Genomic DNA, 18,916 nt, shown 5'->3' with positions numbered 1-18,916 from the left:
GTTCAGGAAGAATACCAATATAATTTGGCACAGTAGATTCAAGCATGTGGTCTCAGAAAGTGTGATGACGAAGAACCAAAACTAATGCTATTCAATAGAAAATGTAGGGGGAAAATTGATCCACATTTCCAAAAGGCTCATTACAAGTGCAAAAAATACAGGGCATATGTATATCTTAATACACATGCAGCAAATAAAGTTATTCAGAAACATACCTGAGTTAGAGTCTCCCTCACTTTCTGAGGATTCTTTCCCACCTATGGCCCTCTCCTAGCGGAACTCAAGTTTTACAGCAGTGTAAGAAAGGAAGACTGGCCCCGGTCATTCTCTCATCCGTACAGAACTCTTCTCTTTGCAAACGGATGTGCTCCAAACCTTTCAAAACCCATCCTGAAGTTCATCTCCAGCAATACACCCATCGGTTAATGGCCCACCTGCTCACATTCCAAATATCACAAGATGGTTTACACTTTCTGTTGCTTTGAATTTCCCTGTCTTTCTAATTCCATCTCATCTTTCTAAATATGCAGTGTGGTTCTTTGATGCTACTTCAAGTTCCTGAGAGCAAGGACCTTATCACTTCAACTCTTTTAACCCTCCAAAGCAGCTGAGGGGTCTTCGTAAAATAACAAAAGGAGCTATTGCCAATGTTACAACAGGGACTTTAGAAAAGGCTTCTTCCCATCTCTATATATCCACTAACTCTTAAAACAAATTGCTTTCGTTTAAGAATGTATGGAGAAGTCCATTTCATGTTTAAAAAAAAAAAAAAAAGACTTCGGTGGTGTTACCTCTTCCTGGGTATTTCAGTAGGAACATAATGGCCCTGTGTGCCCAATATAGCAACTTAATAAAGCTTATTGAGTCAGTGCTTCTAATTTACACTGTATGCCTGTGGATGAGAAGCATCTCTTCCTTTAAAAATAAAGTAGGAAGTGCCATGAAAAAATGGCCCAAGGCAAAGGACCAACCCGAGCCGGTCTCAGATGCAGTTAGAACTGAACCAACCCTCAGCCTTGGGTCCTACCAGTGGGCTGAGCAGGCTGGGGATGTGTCAATTCCCTGTTCCTTAAAATTCACTTGTGTGACACAGGCAATAAGGAAGACGTTAGGCGAGCTGAAGCTGTGCCTGACTTACTATAATTTATGTCTCTGAAAAGCCCTACAGAAAGGGATCATAGAATCAAGGAGATGGGCTGTCAAGATCTGTCACTCCACAGTCCCTGATGCCCTGTTAATTACACTGCAGAGGCATGAAGAAGCCACAGGCAGACTCTGAATTTCTCCTCTATGACGGTGGTTGGAGGCAGATGCAACCTGAACCTGAGCTGGAAGAAAGAGGGGCAGGCTCCTGCTTCTGGCCCTGCTGCTGGCTGCATCTGAACAGGGGATCAGAGGTCAACAACTCCTAGCATTAACATGTCCCTGTGAGGTTAGCGCCCTGTTCCGAGATGACTGCAGGGGACATTATGAGGATACAAGGGAAAATATGGGTAGGGTTGCACTCTTGGGAGTAAAATCTTTCCAAAATATATACAGAGATTTGCCAATTCAGTTAACTTCTCTCCTCTCTCTGATCCACTGAAAGCAATGCTGCTATCAATTGGGTGAGGCTGTGCATGCGGTCAAAACCAGGCATGTGTATGTTTCTGTTGTGTGTAAAAGTACATTTGAGACCTAGGCTCAATACAGAACAAAGGTGAAAATGCGTTTCTTCTTAATGCTCGGGAAATTACCAAAAAAAGAGAAGTGTCCATACTGGTGTTAATGGGAATTTAAAGTAGCATAAAAAATAAAGGACTTGTATGGACAATTAGGCATGGAACTTCTGCTGTGTTTTAGACACTCATCAAGAATAACCATATACAACCCACAAAAGATAAAACGGAAATATTTCTGGGCTCTAAAGATATTCCAATTCCGCTATTTTTAGGAAGACACGTCTAACAAGAACTGAAGTTTGAGCCCGGTTCAGTTAGAAACGGAGCATCCAGATACCAAATAAGAAAGGAAGAAACGAGATGCTCCTAGAAGTAACCAGGTCGCCACCAGCTGGAGTCTACGTCTGTGCAGGTCTCCATTTTTCGAGGAAGGATAGGGTCTCTAGAACCCTCTCCACTTAAAAAAATAATTAAAAAAAAAGAAAATCCCAAGCATTGGAAGGGCTCCTTTTCATTGTTTCAAAAGGAACGCTCAGAAAGAATTAAAAAAAAAAAAAAAATCACCTAATTAGGGACTTGGGAAATGAAGTGTAAGGGAAAACAAGGGAGAGTTTTAAAGTTTGGTTTTCACGGTCCTTTCGCATCCTGCTTCTCCAACCTTGCAATGCGGAGGGACTGACCCCGGAGAAAGGGGCTGCGTCTGCGTAAGCGCGGGATGCGGGGTGGGGGGAGGAGGGTACCCGGGTTATACCTGGTCGAGTGGTCAGTCCTCGGTCGGCAGCAGGGCGGGCGTCAACAGGCTCGACTGGGTACAGGAAGCAAGACACACAGAAAGCAAACAAGACAAATCGAGATGGTTAAGTTGTGGCTCCTGAACACAGCGCAGGGAAAAAAGCATGTGCAATACACAAGTCATATATAAAAAAAGGAGCAGCCAGAAAAGAACCACAGTTAATCTCCAGCATCAGGATGGGAGGGGTGCCACTTCAAAAGGCTTATCGCTATTGATGTGCCCATCCTGCTCCTTAAGTTTTCCAGTAAGAGCACTCACCAGGACACGCGGCAACATCAAAGGAGAGGGGCTGGTGAGAGTGGGTTTTCCTCCCAGTGAGTTTAGAGATAGTTTCTTGGCTTTTGATTCGAAATAAAATACATGATACCCAGTCCAGTGGAAAATCTTAAAGATAACTCCTTTTACAACTGTCCAACCTTATCTTATTTTACAGTTAATTAACTACAAAAGGACGCCGTTAAATCCCCAGGGGAAATGCAAATAGGAATTTATCAGGAGAACAAAGCTTCACCACATAATCTGCCATTTAGCGAATGAAAGCGTTCCCAGTTTGAGGGAGGCAGAGGTAAGCCAGAGTTTATCTCCCTCTCTGTGTTTTTTTTTTTCCTCTCCGTATTTTTAAAGACTGGTTTCTATTTAATAGATGACATACCGTTGAAATGTATGAAGTGAGAGTATTTCCTTTTGTGTTTGTCGACTTTCACAATTTTGGGTTTGACCCAAAGAAAACACTGAAGGAGGCACAATGGTGTCCACTATTATTTACAATTAGCTGGTATTGCCAAAGTGCTTCTGGTTCTCAGAAAATATTAACTTGAACTTACCCTGGTCTTTCAAGAAATGGGCAAGGGAGAGAAACAAAGCTTTTAGGATTAACAATGGACAAGGGGACAGCGAAGCCAGGTCGCTTGTTGTTCTTTAGTCGCTAAGTCATGTCTGACTCTTTTGTGACCCCATGGACTGTAACCCCCCGACCCAGGCTCTCTGTCCATGGGATATCCCAGGCAAGAATACTAGAGTGGGCTGCCATTTCATTCTCCTTCTTCCTGACCCAGGAATCGAACCCACGCCTCCTGCATTGGCAGGTGGATTCTTTACCATTGCGCCACCTGGGAAGCTCAGTAAAGCCATGAAGGAGGGATAAAGCCTCTTGGGTATGGCCCTGGAAACAGAAAGGTAAGAAGATAAGAAAAAGTGAGCAGTGGTGTCCATGGGAAGAGAAGGTGTCCTAGACGGGATGTCATTTGGATCAGCAGTTTCAACAAGACCATACAGCTTAGGGATGCATACAGCCCAGGCATTCACAGATGGGATTATATGTCCAAGTCAATTTTGAATGCCACACATTGGCAGGAACAGTGAGGGAGAAGAAAATGGCAGCAAGCCAAGTCTTCAGAACAGGAGAAAAAAATGTTGCTGAGAATACCAAGACATTTGGATACATCCAAAGGAAAAGGTGATTTGGTCCTTTATCATGCAGCCTGGCGGCACGAGAGGGGAAAGGGGGGTGGAGACAGCCAAACCTGATATTTATAGTGTAAGTGACCAAGGGCAAATGACCACATCTGAGGCTGTGTTTTTAAAAAGTAAAATATTAATAGAAATAATAACTCTTACCTTCTCATTGTAACAAGGAAACAAAAATTTTTAAAAATCCATTTCAGATCGCAATACTATAAAATTGCATTTATTAAATATCCTACTTATGAATTAATCTATGACACCTATTGTAAGGATGACTAATACTCTGTTCACTATCAAATGAAGACCTACTTCCTTCTGCCACTCACAAATACATGTGAGCAATACTGTTTCTCTGTATTTCATCCTTTTTCCGTTGTATAAGGGGCCTTATTACTCCTTATAAAATGGTGTTCACGGAAGGATTATTGTACTTTTTGAGGACTTCCTGATGACAAGAGGCCCAAATGGTGCTTCAGTTGAAGAAAAAGACCAAAATCACAGAGCAAAACCTTCATCAGTGGTTAAATCATTAGCAACTGTGACTCAGGGGAAAGCAGTTGAGTTTGTGGTTTAAATCGTGGTTGAAGACCTGGTAGTCAGTCTCGGGGTCCATTTTAATGCCACCACTTGTACTTTCTGTGTTCCTGGGCAAATGTCATTCTTCTGAACCTCAGTTCTGGCACAAGGAATCTAGGTTTTCCCAGGGCTGAAACATGCACATGAATGCCAAAGACCTTTACAAATGATGAAGCCCTATTCCTTGATTACTCAAAGGAATATGGAAACACATCAACTGTGCATAGAAAAAAGTCTGAAAGATACTACCGCAAAAAGCTATCATTAGTTTATTCTGGGTGAGAGATCACGCCTATAAATTTCTCTGCCTTTTTGTTTGAAGGTGCATGTATTATTTGAAAACAGTAATAAATACTTGTTCTGTTTTTTGGGAAGATAAACAACAATCGTTTTAGTGATGTAAACATTAGTTTAACAATGTGAGGCTGATTTAATATGAATAAATATTCAAAAAATATGGTATTCTTGTGTTCAGTGATCAGACACCTATGCATTTTTAAAAAGATAATCACATCACTCTAAAAAAAAAAAATACACCGACAAGACAAAGGAGTGTATTATTCCCAATCCAAAATAAATATTTCTAATTTTTCAAATAGACCATTTACTTCTTGAGCCAGAAAGTAACTTCAAAATAAAGTAACTTCAATAGTGTTCAAAACATGTTACTTTGACTGTGTAGTAAATTAAACATAAGAAACATAAAAACTTGAGTAGAAATGTGTTATTTCACTGCCTGCAGCAGCTTTGCATCAAATAGTCCCCTACAAAAAGAGAGAAATAGAAGCATAGCAACTCAAGAACTTTTGAGTTTGTTGGTTCTGGTGTTCACTGTATTAATAATAAACCAATTCTAAGCTAAACGTTGCCCAGCATAAACTCTCCTCCCCACCAGTCCCAAGGTGATAGAAGGGCAACAGGAAACCAGTTTTACACGTAGATTAAGAGGGGCCTGAAAAGGCTTAGCTTCCAGGTTTGATGAAGGACATTATTTAATCTCATTTTCCCCATTTCAAAAGTGCTTTGTTCATTGTTGCATTATGGCTAAGTGAAAATGGACCAGGGGGCTATTTCTTGATATAATCACGCATATCCAGTCTTATAAGACCTTTCGTGCCTCTGGAGGAATATTAGAGTACTCTGTGTACGGGTTACATATAGACAAGCTGACTGCTGGCCACAAAGACTTTCCAGTAGCCATTGCATTTTCCGGATCTTCAGCCTGGCTTGTTCAGGCAGTCATGCAAATACAGAACAAACACAAATGCTATCAACACGAAAGCTTTCAGCCAGATGATTTCATGATCCGTGAGAACAACCGTTTTAGGAACAACAGCCTCACTTTGGTTTAGCCATTTCAGTTTTGTGGCTCAGAAAAACCACAGAATAAAAATCCCTGAAGGCAAATCGCAGCTGGTCAAAGAGCTTAAAATATTGGAAAACTGTTCTGTGATACACTTATTTTTTCAATATAAATTAAAAGAACGCCTGAGTGACTGACCCTCTCTGTGGATCTGAATGATTGTTCTTGAGAAAAACAACAAATTCTGGTAGGCCTTTGAAGCTCTAATGATGATAAGGACTGCAGGAACAATGAGAGGAAATCCTTTGAGAATTTTAGATATTTTCAATAGCCCTGTATAGGAGCACATGTCGGTAAGATAAGCAAGGAACGAGGCTCTGGGGAGAGGGAGAAGAGGAAGATAGGGAGAAAGAGTGAGATTTTAGGACTATTATATGGTTTGTTACATTCATTAATTTTAAGGATACAGTAAGTCTTCTACATATGAACCTTTGAGTGGCAAACTTTCAAAGAAGTGAATTGTGGTTGCATACTGAGTCACGTAAGTTAGTGCACGTGTCTGGGGTACACTGTGCAGGCGGATCCTCTACAGGTGGATGCGCTTTTCTGTAATTTACTGTGCAGTACAGGATAGGGTTCAGTAGTACAGTGTCTTTATTTCAAGCCCAGGGTGTCCAGACGCAAGTGTAAAAGCAGCTGGTACTGCTGTACTTTTCAAGGTACTGTGCTGTAAGGTGAAACGTGTTTTCTTTTTTTGTTTGTTTTACTTAATTCAGTGAGGTTTACTTTTTATGAATTGTGTGTCACTCTTTGTGACTCCATGGACTGTTGCCCACCAGGCTCCTCCGGCCATCGGATTTCCCAGGCAAGAATACTGGAATGGGTTGCTATTCTCTTCTTCAGGGGATCTTCCTGACCCAGGGATCGAACTTGTCCTCCTGCACTGCAGGCAGATTCTTTACCATCTGAGCCACCAGGGAAGCCCCTTTTATGTATTATTTGTGTGAAATGCATTATACATCTATTACAGTACAGTACTATATAGCCAATTGTGTTAGTTGGGTACCTAGGCTAACTCTGATGAACTTAAGAATGAACTGGATTTATGAACATGCGCTCAGAACAAAACTCCAGTTCGTATGTAGGGGACTTACTGTATACTGTTTAGGTCATAGGGTGACTCTCTGAGACAAGCTGGTAAAACTTCTCTAATAAGGTCCTGGTTCTATTTTTTTAAAAAAGAAAGCTACCACTGAATGTTTCCTACATTTCAAGCACTTTACTAAGAGCTTTTCATACCATCTTATTTAACGCTCACACCCTTTGAGTTAGCAATTATTATCAACTTCATTTTACAGACTAGGAAACAGTCAGAGACACTTTGTGACTTGGCCCAGATCACATAGCTGGAATTTAAACTCTGATGCACAGCATTCTGGAGTGTGGGATGGTGGGGAATGTGGAGGTCTTTTGGACTGCCACTGTGATAGAAGGAGGGAGGATATTAACGGCATTTAATAGCTGGGGACCTGGGATGCTAGACAGAAAGCACAGGGCAAACTCATACAAATAAACATTGTCCTGCATCCCACACAGCTTCCTAAATTCCTGCTACATTTTTTGTTGTTGTTCATGTTAGTTGCTCAGTCATGTGCGACTCCTTGTGACCCCATGGACTGTAGCCCACCATGCTCCTCTGTCCACGGACTTCTCCAGGCAAGAATATAAGAATACTGGAGTGAGTTGCCATTCCCTTCTCCAGGGAATCTTTCTGACCCAGGGTCAAACCAGGGTCTCCCACACTGAGGGCAGATTCTTGACCATCTGAGCCACCAGGGAAGCCCTGGACATTTATGTATTGATGATTATGTGAGCCCAGAACCTAACTCAGCTTTACATGTAAACACAAATCATTTCTGCACAGTTCTTACTGTAACCTGGATCTTCCCAGAGCCCACCAATGGATAATATGAAGAAAAACTTTAATTTAGGACCTCTGTATCAGTCTGCATCTATATTTGTTACATCCATAAGGGGGCAGACGCTTGACTGCTATGTTTTCCACTGGCAGTCAAGCCTGAACACTTACTGAAACATTTACTTTGACGTCCATTATATTGACTAACCCCCTAAACACTGTCAGCTCATTTTAAGATTCATTAAGGAGACTTTTCAACATTTAGAAAAGGAGGGTTGGTCTGATGATGGTGAAAACCAGAATTCAGACTCTGAGATCTTAACTATTATTGCCGTCAATATTCTTCTGCAAGAGTTTGCTGTTGTTCAATAACAGCCTTATTTAATAAGAACATTAGCTTTTTTAATGAAGCCAACAAAGGTCCGTCTAGTCAAGGCTATGGTTTTTCCTGTGGTCATGTATGGATGTGCGAGTTGGACTGTGAAGAAAGCTGAGCACTGAAGAATTGATGCTTTTGAACTGTGGTGGTGGAGAAGACTGTTGAGAGTCCCTTGGACTGCAAGGAGATCCAACCAGTCCATTCTGAAGGAGATCAGCCCTGGGATTTCTTTGGAAGGAATGATGCTAAAGCTGAAACTCCAGTACTTTGGCCACCTCATGCGAAAAGCTGACTCACTGGAAAAGACTCTGATGCTGGGAGGGATTGGGGACAGGAGGAGAAGGGGACGACAGAGGATGAGATGGCTGGATGGCATCACTGACTCGATGGACATGAGTCTGAGTGAACTCCAGGAGTTGGTGATGGACAGGGAGGCCTGGCGTGCTATGATTCATGGGGTGGCAAAGAGTCGGACACGACTGAGTGAACTGAACTGAACTGAACTGAACTGATGTAATTTTTAATTGTGATGATGTATATGTATAAGAATACATATAGGGTCAAGATAAAATACTTAGGGCATATGAAGGCAGATTTATTTAACTGTTGGTACTATTTATGTTATTAATATAATAAATGCAAAGTTCAATTTCCTTCATTAAAGACAACCAAGGAAACATGTATGCTGATATTCACATATGAAGCGGTTAAGCTCTTAATACTTGACAGAGAAAGGGAAATTTTGAAATTCAGGGAAGGCAACACCTTCAGGGATTATTATAACTTTTTGCTATTCTCTATTGTGCTATGTGGAGCTACGCACTGCACTTCTTTGTCTTCACTAAATTTGAAGAGTTAACATAAACAGGGCTACAGTATCTTTATCTTCATTAAGCTTTGCATGATTCACATTTTTAAAGGAAATACCGAATATTACAACAAACATCAACGTTAATATCTGTGAATTAATTTCACTCTGCTACTAATTCAGCTTCTGTTGTTATCTTTATAAATCTCTTCCCATAAACTTTACCCATAAATAAATTACAATTTATAGTCTCTATTACTTGTGTGTGTGTTCATAAAAATGATTTAGGTAAACTCTAAAGTACGCTTTATCCTACTTTTCCAAAATCAATACATAACTGAAAATATTAAATGGGAACATTTCATTTATGGAAAATATATACTTAAAAGATATGTGAAAGGTCTTAAATTATAAGCAATTGATAGGCAGTTCTTTGTAATTTTAGAAGCACACTGGAGATGAATAAGTTCTCAGTAGCAGGGGTAATTTTTAATAAAAATAGAGAATAATCTATGTATTTAAGTTTTTCTGTTAAAAGCTAAAACCTGGACATAAATGACAAACTACACATTTAACACTATTTGGTATAAAAGGGGCATAAAGGACTGCAATTTGCTACTAAAGTTTGTGAGACCTCATACATGTTACCTATTTTTCTGTCAATTGAACAACCCATTATCTTAACAGAAAAGAGGAAATCTTGTGTGCGTTCTATTTGCAAAATGAGATTGGACATTTTTCGCAAACAGTTCTCATTTGAGATTGAATGATGAGCATTTTAAGTGACCAAAATATATTTATCTTTAAAAAAACGACACAAGTAGCATTCTAGTAATAATACAATTTCGTAAGTCACCCAGCTCTTTGATACTAAATCTCCTTATATTTTTTCCATGTTAGAATTGTTTTTATAAATGGTAGTCTTAATTATTTTTATATTATAAATAACATTGCTGTTTGTATCTGATATGATTACCAAAAGGTTTTTCCAAATGAATAAAACAAATTTGTGGTGATTACCCCTCTTATGAAAGCAGTCTATATTAAAGATTTTTTGCAATGGTTCTTAAAGAAAGTTTCTCCAGTGCACTTAAGGTCTAAAACTGGATTTATATTTAGTTGGAGGAGTGCCTGACTGTATTTTGAGGTATCCATACTACAAATATCCATATTACAAATATTGCCATCAAAAGTCGTCACTTTAACAAAGAAGAATGACAGATAAAATCCTGTGTTCTTGAAAAACAAACTATTAGTATCTCAGAATCAAGGTGTTGCCCTGTTTGAAATTTCATACTTCTGGAACATGTAATGGAATAAGAACTAAAAAATTCTCTCTGCCCAATAGATACTATTTGAAAAGTTTTGCTAAGAAATCCCTGCGAAAGAAGGTATATATATAATCCATTGTGCCAGTTTATTGACAGAGAAAATCTTGTTTCTTTGAATTATCAAAGGAAGTAACATTAAGATTAATGTGCTTCTTAATTTTGACAAATGCTTTGTATTTAACTTTCTAAACCTCAAACTGTGTTAACTCTTAAGCAAAATTACATTTCATGACCTGAGTGTTTCTCTATCATTGCCTTTCACATTTAATGCAATCTGAAATTTAATGCACTAAAATAAATAACGGATGAGGACCTTTTGGGTCCCTTTCAAAACTCCATTTATACAGGCCCCATCGAAATTTCTCTGTCCACTGAGTGAACTGCGATTTCCGTAATTCCATCACCTGTTTTCTTTGAAGGTGGGCATTTGAGGTCACTGTCTCAAGGACACTAACTGGATACCGTGCTTTCATTCCAGAACCAACAAAATACCTCTCGGTGAGAAAGCATTAAAAAAAAATTCATATAGAAAGTCACCCTTTAGGAATGTGAGAGAGATTACATATGTACCAGACTACTGTCATTCCCTCTTGGGCTTCCTACCTTCGTTTTCCGTGTTGGCGGGCACAGAGTCGACCCCGAAAGGATGCCAGGGCTGGAGGTCGTCCAGGCTGAACTCGCCATTCACGGGAAGAAGCTCCACGGTGGTTTTGGTTTCGGTCAAAGATGGCATGAGAGCATCATTGCCGTAGCTGATCCTCGGTTCACTGATTATGTTGGCCAAGACATCGTCCGAGTAGTTCTGTTCTTTCTGCAGCAGCTCATCTAAACCAAACAAAAGCCACGTGTTGGGTGAGTAACAGCAACAGTTACAACAGAAGCAGTGGCAGCGGCTATCCCTTGCTGTCTGCTAGGCACGGCTGCAGGGCACGATTTTATTTACGATGTGGGTACTGTTATCACCTCCATCCTATAGACAGGAAAACTGAGGCACACGGTAGATAAGCCACTTATACAGAATCCTAGCTAGCAATGCCCAAGGTGGGATTTGAGCCCTGGGAGGATGGCTTAGACCAAGGTGGATGCTCTGAGCAGGTGCACCACTTCCCCCAGTGAGAAACCTGGAATGGTCCTTCCCTCCAGACACAGGTAGATTCTCCTAGTCAACAGGGATCACAGAGGGATGGAGAGGATGCTTCGGTGGGGTGTTTGCAGTGCACTGGGCTCAGTAAGCCAGGTAGAGTTTCTTTCAAGCTGAAGGACATATCTGGTGAATTTCTAGTTTTTCCATGAAAATGTGTAAGAACAAGAAAAGCGTAAGTAACAGGCTGCCTGCTTGCTCCACTCCTGAACAGTTCTCATTGTTTTGCCTTGAAAACAATCCGTCTTCCTCAAATGCTCCCAGGGGCTGCACGATATGTGTTCTGAGGCAACAAAGCAACAAGCCCCTAGCCCTGCTGGTTGTGGCCTTGCAGACATGAAGCTCTGTGCCAGCCTCCTCTTCTGTGGGGTACACAGCCCTGCCTGCCAACATTCCTCATGGGCTCTCAACCCAAACATCCCATCTTTCTCCTCTGCTGCATCTCCTTTCAAAACATACCATCAGACAGTGAAGAACCTGCCTGTCAATGCAGGAGCATTAGGTTCGATCCTTGGGTTGGGAAGATCCCCTGGAGGAGGGCATGGCAACCCACTCCAGTATTCTTGCCTGGAGAATCCCATGGACAGAGGAGCCCGGCAGGCTACCGTCCATAGGGTCACAAGGAGGTTGGACATGGCTGAGCGACAACAACAAGGGAGCTGTCACAGTGGAAAACCTTACATCTGCGCTTCATAAAACACGCACAGCATTTCAGATTGCAGCAAATCATGGTGTTCCCTCATTTCTCTTTTATCTCTTATACCGTTGGCAGGAAATTTCCTCCAAATGGCGGCTAAAATGTAGAGAGCCCCATGGTGGTTAATTTTCCTGGCTTATTATATTCATTTTCAGAAAATGAAAGAATGAAATATTCAAGAAACATTACATTTTCAGTAGAGTGAAAAGCACTTAGACGTGAAAGACATTTTTGGTACCAAAGTAGAAATCCACTTTTCTATCTCAATGTGACACAGGAGATTTAGAAACAGCCCCCTCTGGTCATCTCACTTGGAACAATGAAGTCAGCGTGGTGTTTACAGGCGGAAAAGAGGGTGGAAATGATGGATTACCGTTTGTGGGAATAGGATTCAATTCTGTGATCATAAAATGTCTAAGACAGCTACCGACTTCTTGGCATTATTAAGGGCTCAGGTTTTTACCAACTGTTAACACAATTTGTACCAAACAATTCCTCCTATGATAAAAAAAAAAAAATACAGAACTAAATGCAATTATCTCATTGTTCATTCTGAGTGAAACTTTATCTATGAATTTTATGGTCAGACTGATCACAGAGAAACCACAATTCTACTATGCTGGTGGCCCTGATGGATAATCTTTTTATCTGAATTAATTTATTATTTTATTACAGCACTTTGATGGCATATATTGGGATTTCAAAGCTTTTAAGCATCTACATTTGCCAACTGCTATATTAAACTAAAAGACTAGGCACATTTCCCTCAAGACTCTTTATTTTCCTAAAAGCTAATTGTTACTGCCCCAAATTACAGCAGTTACCTCTGTAGTCAAATATCTTCTGTAATACCCGAGCTTATGAGCCTTGTAGTTAAAAGTGGAAATATTTAACTAAATTCAGTGATGGTCATATTTAACCTGCAGTTTAAACAACAAAAAGAAGTTTAATTTCAGATATTCAACATGCAATCAAACCCAATGTATGCTGCCCTTTCAAAAATGCTTTGAGGATATATATTAGGCATGTGTGTGCGTGTGTGCTAAGCCACTTCAGTTGTGTCCTACTCTTTGCGACCCTATGGACTGTAGCCCGCCAGGCTGTTCTGTCCATGGGATTCTCCAGGCATGAATATTGGAGTGGGCTGTCTTGCCCTCCTCCAGGGGATCTTCCCGACTCAGGGATCGAATCCCCATCTCTTCTGTCTTCTGCATTGGCAAGTGGGTCCTTTACCACCAGTACCACCTGGGAAGCCCATATCAGGCATACTTCTAGCAAATAAGAAAAACATCTCACCACATAGCTGTCATTAAAAATATTTAAAATATGTATTTTTTAAAAAAGCAACATCAAAAGAGATCCCTGGTTGATTTCATCTTCAAATGACTAACATATTTTGTTCTTGGAGAAGCAGTAGACTATCATGATAATTTATTTTGAGAGAAGTGGCCTCATAAAAGTGAAGGAGGAAACAGAACAAGCTCCATCTTGAAAGCAGGACTCCATCTTGGGCCGGATTGTGGACTTCGAGCTATATGCCCAGTATCTATGGAGATGACATACCAACTGGAAAACCAGGCCCCTGGAAGGAAGAGCCCCAGGGCTCTCTGTTGCCTAAAAAAAATACCCTAATCAATACCCTAATTATCTGTGTAACCGAACAGAATCATACATTCTATAATGCTTATTGGGGTATGACCACAGACCTATTGATAATTGTCCACTGTTAACTACCTAGGCTTAAGGCATATGATCACGGTTAACTTTGATTGTATCTTTCTTTTTCCTTTGTTCAGACTAGTTTCAGGGAACCATATACATTTAGGGTATATAATGTTTTCACAAATGCTGGTGGGGATCCTTGGCTAAGAGGAGACTCTGCCTTGGGCCCGCTGGTGTAATAAACTGCACTCCACCATCTGCATTGTCCTTCTGAGTGAGTGTGTTTCCTGGAACATGTGGCTACAACAAAAGGGCTTCTGAATAGGAAAGAGATGAATCCTAGGTAATTTATCTAATGCTCTCCTTTTAATAATTAATCCACTTGCCTAACTCCCTAAAAGTTTTACTGCCACATTTAAGGTTTCATGAAAATGAACTTTATAAACATTAAGTCAGTTCTTCTACAAGCTTCAGGTGTAATTACTGAACTACCTTTTCCATCCTTTGAACACATTTGGGGCAGGGAGGAAACCTCCGTCATACAGAGGAGGTCCAACCTCTTGTCTTTTCCCCTGTGAAACACGGCTAGTAAAGGTCTGATTTGGAGACTGGAGAACATGCCTAGGCTTGCTGGGTTTTCTTTCCTATTGAATTGAACTTGCATCACTGTTAGCATTTCCCTCCTATTTTCTGGTTCTGGTGGAAATAGACACATTTATCTGCAGCCTCTCCTCCAAATGGAAATTTCTTTTCAACCTTGTCTAACCGGAGAGTCTCACGTGATCACTTCTTATATTTTAATAAATAATTACTTACGTATCTGAAAGCACTGAGGACCACACCTCTGAACAATGCATTTCCCCTCAACCCCACCCTTTGCCAACTGCCACAGATGCAGCAGGCATATTTGTAAAAGGGATGTAATTTTTTCCCTATTGAGAAGCTCTACTATAAATCTGCTGTCATCTGTGCTAGGCACTTTGCCCACACCAAGACTATGAGATCAGATTTAATTTTCCAATCACAGTCCGTGCATGTCTGCTTCATGGCTTAGCATATAACAACCATGCTGTTCACTGTATGGTACTTAACATGACCGGGCTTCCCTCGTGGCTTAGACGGTAAAGCATCTGCCTGCAATGAGAGAGACCTGGGTTCGACCCCTGGGTTGGGAAGATCCCCTGGAGAAGGCAGTGGCAACCCACTCCAGCATTCTTATCTGGAAAAATCCCATGGATGGAGGAGCCGGGTAGGCGACAGCCCATGGGGTCACAAAGAGTTGGACACGACTAAGCAACTTCTCTTTTACTTTCAATGTGACCATGGTCTCTGGAACTCCCTAAGCTTTGCATTCCTCATCTATAAAATTAGGGGGAGTTGGATGGATGGGCTTCGTAGTTTCTTCACTTTGAAACCTCTTATCTTGGTATGTGGGCATCCCCCAAGAGCTTGTTGAAATCATAATCTCAGGTTCCTGCCTGAGCTAGGGAAACAGAATCTGCACATTTAACATGGTCCCCAGGCAATTTTTTAAAAAACTGTGAAGTATAGTCCATTTTCAATATTATGTAAGTTACAGATGTATAATACATTGTTGTTTGGTCGCTAAGTCATCTCTGACACTTTGTGACCCCATGGACTGCAGCATGCCAGGCTCCCTGGTCCTTTGCTATCTCCTGGAGTTTGCTCAAATTCATGTCCATTTGAGTCGCTGATGCTATCTAACCATCTCATCCTCTGCTGTCCCCTTCTTTTGCCTTCAGTTTTTTCCAGAACCGGTATAGTGTTCAGTTCAGTCGCTCAGTCATGTCTGACTCTTTGCAACCCCATGAACTGCAGCACGCCAGGCCTCCCTGTCCATCACCAACTCCCGGAGTTCACTCAAACTCACATACATCGAGTCGGTGATGCCATCCAGTCATCTCATCCTCTGTCGTCCCCTTCTCCTCCTGCCCCCAATCCCTCCCAGCATCAGAGTCTTTTCCAGTGAGTCAACTCTTCACATGAGGTGGCCAAAGTACTGGAGTTTCAGCTTTAGCATACAGTGTACAATATAGTGATTCCCGATGTTTAAAGGTTACTCCATTTACAGCTACTATAAAATATTGGCTATATTCCCTGTGATGTACAGTATATTCTTGTAGCTTATTTTATACCTAATAGTATGTACCTTTTACTCCCCTACTCCTATATTGCCCCTTCCTTCTTCCCTCTCCCCATGGTAACCACTAGTTTGTTCTTATTTTGAAGTCTGCTTTTTTTTTGGTTATATTCACTAGTTTGTTGCATTTTCTAAATTCCGCATATAAGTAACATCATATAGTTTGTCTTTATCTGACTTATTTCACTTAGCATGGTACATTTGATCCCAGGCCAGTCTTAAGCATGTTATAGTCTGACCACTGCTATGAGGTATATCCATACAAAGGCATCACTGCACAACGGCCTCAGCCTCCCCTTCACAGAAGACAGGCCTCAAAACAAAGCAAGGTGTCAAAGGTAAGTATGGCCCAGAAACCATGTCGCAGAAGAAACCTGGATGTCAACACACCTCCAAGGCATGTTCATAAACCCAACCCACCCTATTGCCTTCAAGCTACCATCATGATAAAATTTTTCTGAACCAGAAAACTGCAGGAAAGACTAGTTATGAATTTCTCCTCCCGCCTTTTTTTTTTTTTTTTGCCAGACTGTTTGTCAGGCAGGAAATTACATAGGAGCCAGAGCAGGAAAGTGTTCAGGAAACAGGTTATTGTTATTCAGACGCTGAGAAAAAGAATGCACTTAAAAACGCAGAGGGCACCAAAGGACATCCTTCCTTTCTGCGCTCTCCCCTAAGACTGAACTTACCTCTAAGCATGGACTGCCCTGTACTTCAATGGAGCAGAATTTGTCTAAAATGCGATCTGGGGGAGAACCTTTGTGGTGTCCAGGTGATTGCTGGGCAAGGCTGGGAGGTTAAGATCACCGTGTGGCTCGTGTGCAACTGTGTCCGGCTATAACATCTTTTTTGTTATCTTTTAAGACCGTTACTTTACTTATATTTATTTTCTGGCTGCGCCGGGTCTTATTTGCAGTACTTGAGATTCTTTTGTTGCAGCACAGGGACTCTAATTGTGTCACATGGGCTTAATTGTTCCAAGGATCGTAGTTCCCATGTTGTTTAATCACTCAGTCATGTCCGACTCTACACGAGACCATGGACTGTAGCCCGCCAGGCTCCTCTGTCCATAGGGACTTTCCAGGCAAGAATCCTGGAGTGGGTTGCCGTGCCTTCCTCCAGGGGAGCGTCCCGATCCAGGGATCGAACCCTCCTCTCCTGTGTCTCCTGCACTGCAGGCAGATTCTTTACCACTGAGCCACCGGGGAAGCTTGCTCCCCTCTCCAGGTGAGACCTTACCTGTCACTCCTGCCGTGATGGTCTACCCTCAACAGCAGTTTCTCCTCTCATCCACCTCCCACATTTTTTAGAGTTCCCCTTCTCTGGTAGACCGGCATAAATATGAGTGCTGCATGAACAATCATCAGGTTTCACTGATTCTGAGTCAGATTTAAGATAATTTAGACTGCTCTGGATCTTGAGCTCTTTAAATAGTCAATGCTGCCATATGTTCCAACAAGAGGAAAAAATAAGGTATATTATCACAAAGCAATACTGTTACACAAATCTAGTTTTCATTTTGACCTCCCAGCAAACTGGGTCAGTCCTCTTATTTTTAGCTACACTATCAATCCCGAAAAATCTCTCACGGTCTCAAAATTCAGACTCCACTGTGAATCAGGGTTTATTTTTCTTTAGTGGTTTCTTGGACACGGATTTTACATGGAACATGCTTTGTCCACTTAAGGCAACAAAGTATCCCCAAGGAGATACAGACATAGTTGCACATCTTATGTGAGAATATTCCTTATTGCAAGTGATATTTTCCTGAAGCATCATTTGTTTTGCTTAAGGTGGAGGATACTGAAGTCCCCTGTCAAGAGAAATTTCCTTTTGACTTTCAAACAACACAGATCAAAGAACTTAGAATTTACCCATGGCCACCAGAAATCAAGAGATTTCTGATGTCAGTCAGGTTCCCCGGTTTCTAAACACAGAGTGAAGAGTTCCTTTTCATGTTTACTTGTGGAACTTTTGCCAACGTCCTGATTGTATTTCCAACTACATTAGGAGTCTTGGTCCCGCCTGGCTGGGTAGATGGGAGCCTAAGCAACCCTTCGGGGAAAAAATATTCTAAAATGTAGCCTAAAAACCAAGTTTACATATCATAGGAAGAATCTCATAGTACGCTGTGTTGAGGCTGTGACTCGCATATATAAAGAAATGTCCTTGCTTTGAGGAAATAACCCGTGGTGAAAAATTTAGGTGTAAAGGGCCAAGATGTCTGCAAGTTAATTACTTACTTTTTTTTTTCAAGGTACAAAATTACTAGCTTTTTATTTTTTCCCAGCTTTAAGAATTTTTAAATTTATTTTTGGCTGTGCGGGGTCTTCACTGTTGCATGGACTTATTGTGGTGGCTTCTCTTGTCGCAGAGCACAGGCTCATTAGTTGTGGTGCACGGATTTAGTTGCTCCACAGCATGTGGGATCTTCCCGGACCAGGGACTGAACCTGCATCTCCTGCATTGGCTGGCAGATTCTTTACCACTGAGCCACTAGGGAAGCTCTCCTTTCCCATCTTTTTTGCAAGTTACTTTTAAAAAAAGAAATTTTATGCAATGTTTTCAGAACTATTCTTTAAGTCTGGAAGTACATTATTATAAAAAGTTCAGGGACTTCCCTGATGGTCCAGTGGCTAAGACTTAAAATGCAGGAGGCCTGGGTTTGATCCCTGGCCAGGGAACTAGATCCCACATGCTGTGACTAAGCGTTCACATGCCACAACTAAAGATCTGGCATGCTACAATGAAGACTGAAGACCCCAAGTACCACAGCCCAATAAATAAATATATATATAAACCTTCAGTACTATGGCACTAAAACTGTAGTGCCCGCTTTAGCCTCTACATATGTGGATGCTTTCTTCTGCTTAATATATATAGTGAAGGAATATATACTGATGGTCCAGTGACCACTGTACATATAGTGGTGGTCCAGTGGTTAGCGATCTGCCTTGCAATGCTGGGGACCCCGTTTTGATCCCTGGTCCTGAAGATCTCACATGCTGAGGGGCAACTGAGC

General features: G+C 41.3%; 1 protein-coding gene across 7 annotated transcripts in view; it reads right to left on the bottom strand.

Moving 5' to 3' along the window:
- Positions 1 to 18,916, bottom strand: part of LOC102416140 (amyloid beta precursor protein) — a 307,476-nt gene that overhangs the window by 20,389 nt on the left and 268,171 nt on the right. For 4 of the 7 annotated variants that reach the window (XM_025281968.3, XM_025281974.3, XM_025281984.3 and 1 more), the window contains 2 exons: positions 10,837 to 11,058; positions 2,413 to 2,466 (listed from right to left, as the gene is read on the bottom strand). In XM_025281968.3, the coding sequence (XP_025137753.1) occupies positions 2,413 to 2,466; positions 10,837 to 11,058 (276 nt within the window). The remainder of the gene's footprint in view (positions 1 to 2,412; positions 2,467 to 10,836; positions 11,059 to 18,916) is intronic. The other 3 variants (XM_025281991.3, XM_025281961.3, XM_025281972.3) reach the window with 1 other exon arrangement.

The sequence above is a fragment of the Bubalus bubalis genome, chromosome 1 (assembly GCF_019923935.1).
Source record: "Bubalus bubalis isolate 160015118507 breed Murrah chromosome 1, NDDB_SH_1, whole genome shotgun sequence".
Lineage (NCBI taxonomy): Eukaryota > Metazoa > Chordata > Mammalia > Artiodactyla > Bovidae > Bubalus > Bubalus bubalis.
This window is presented reverse-complemented; position numbering and strand designations above follow the sequence as displayed.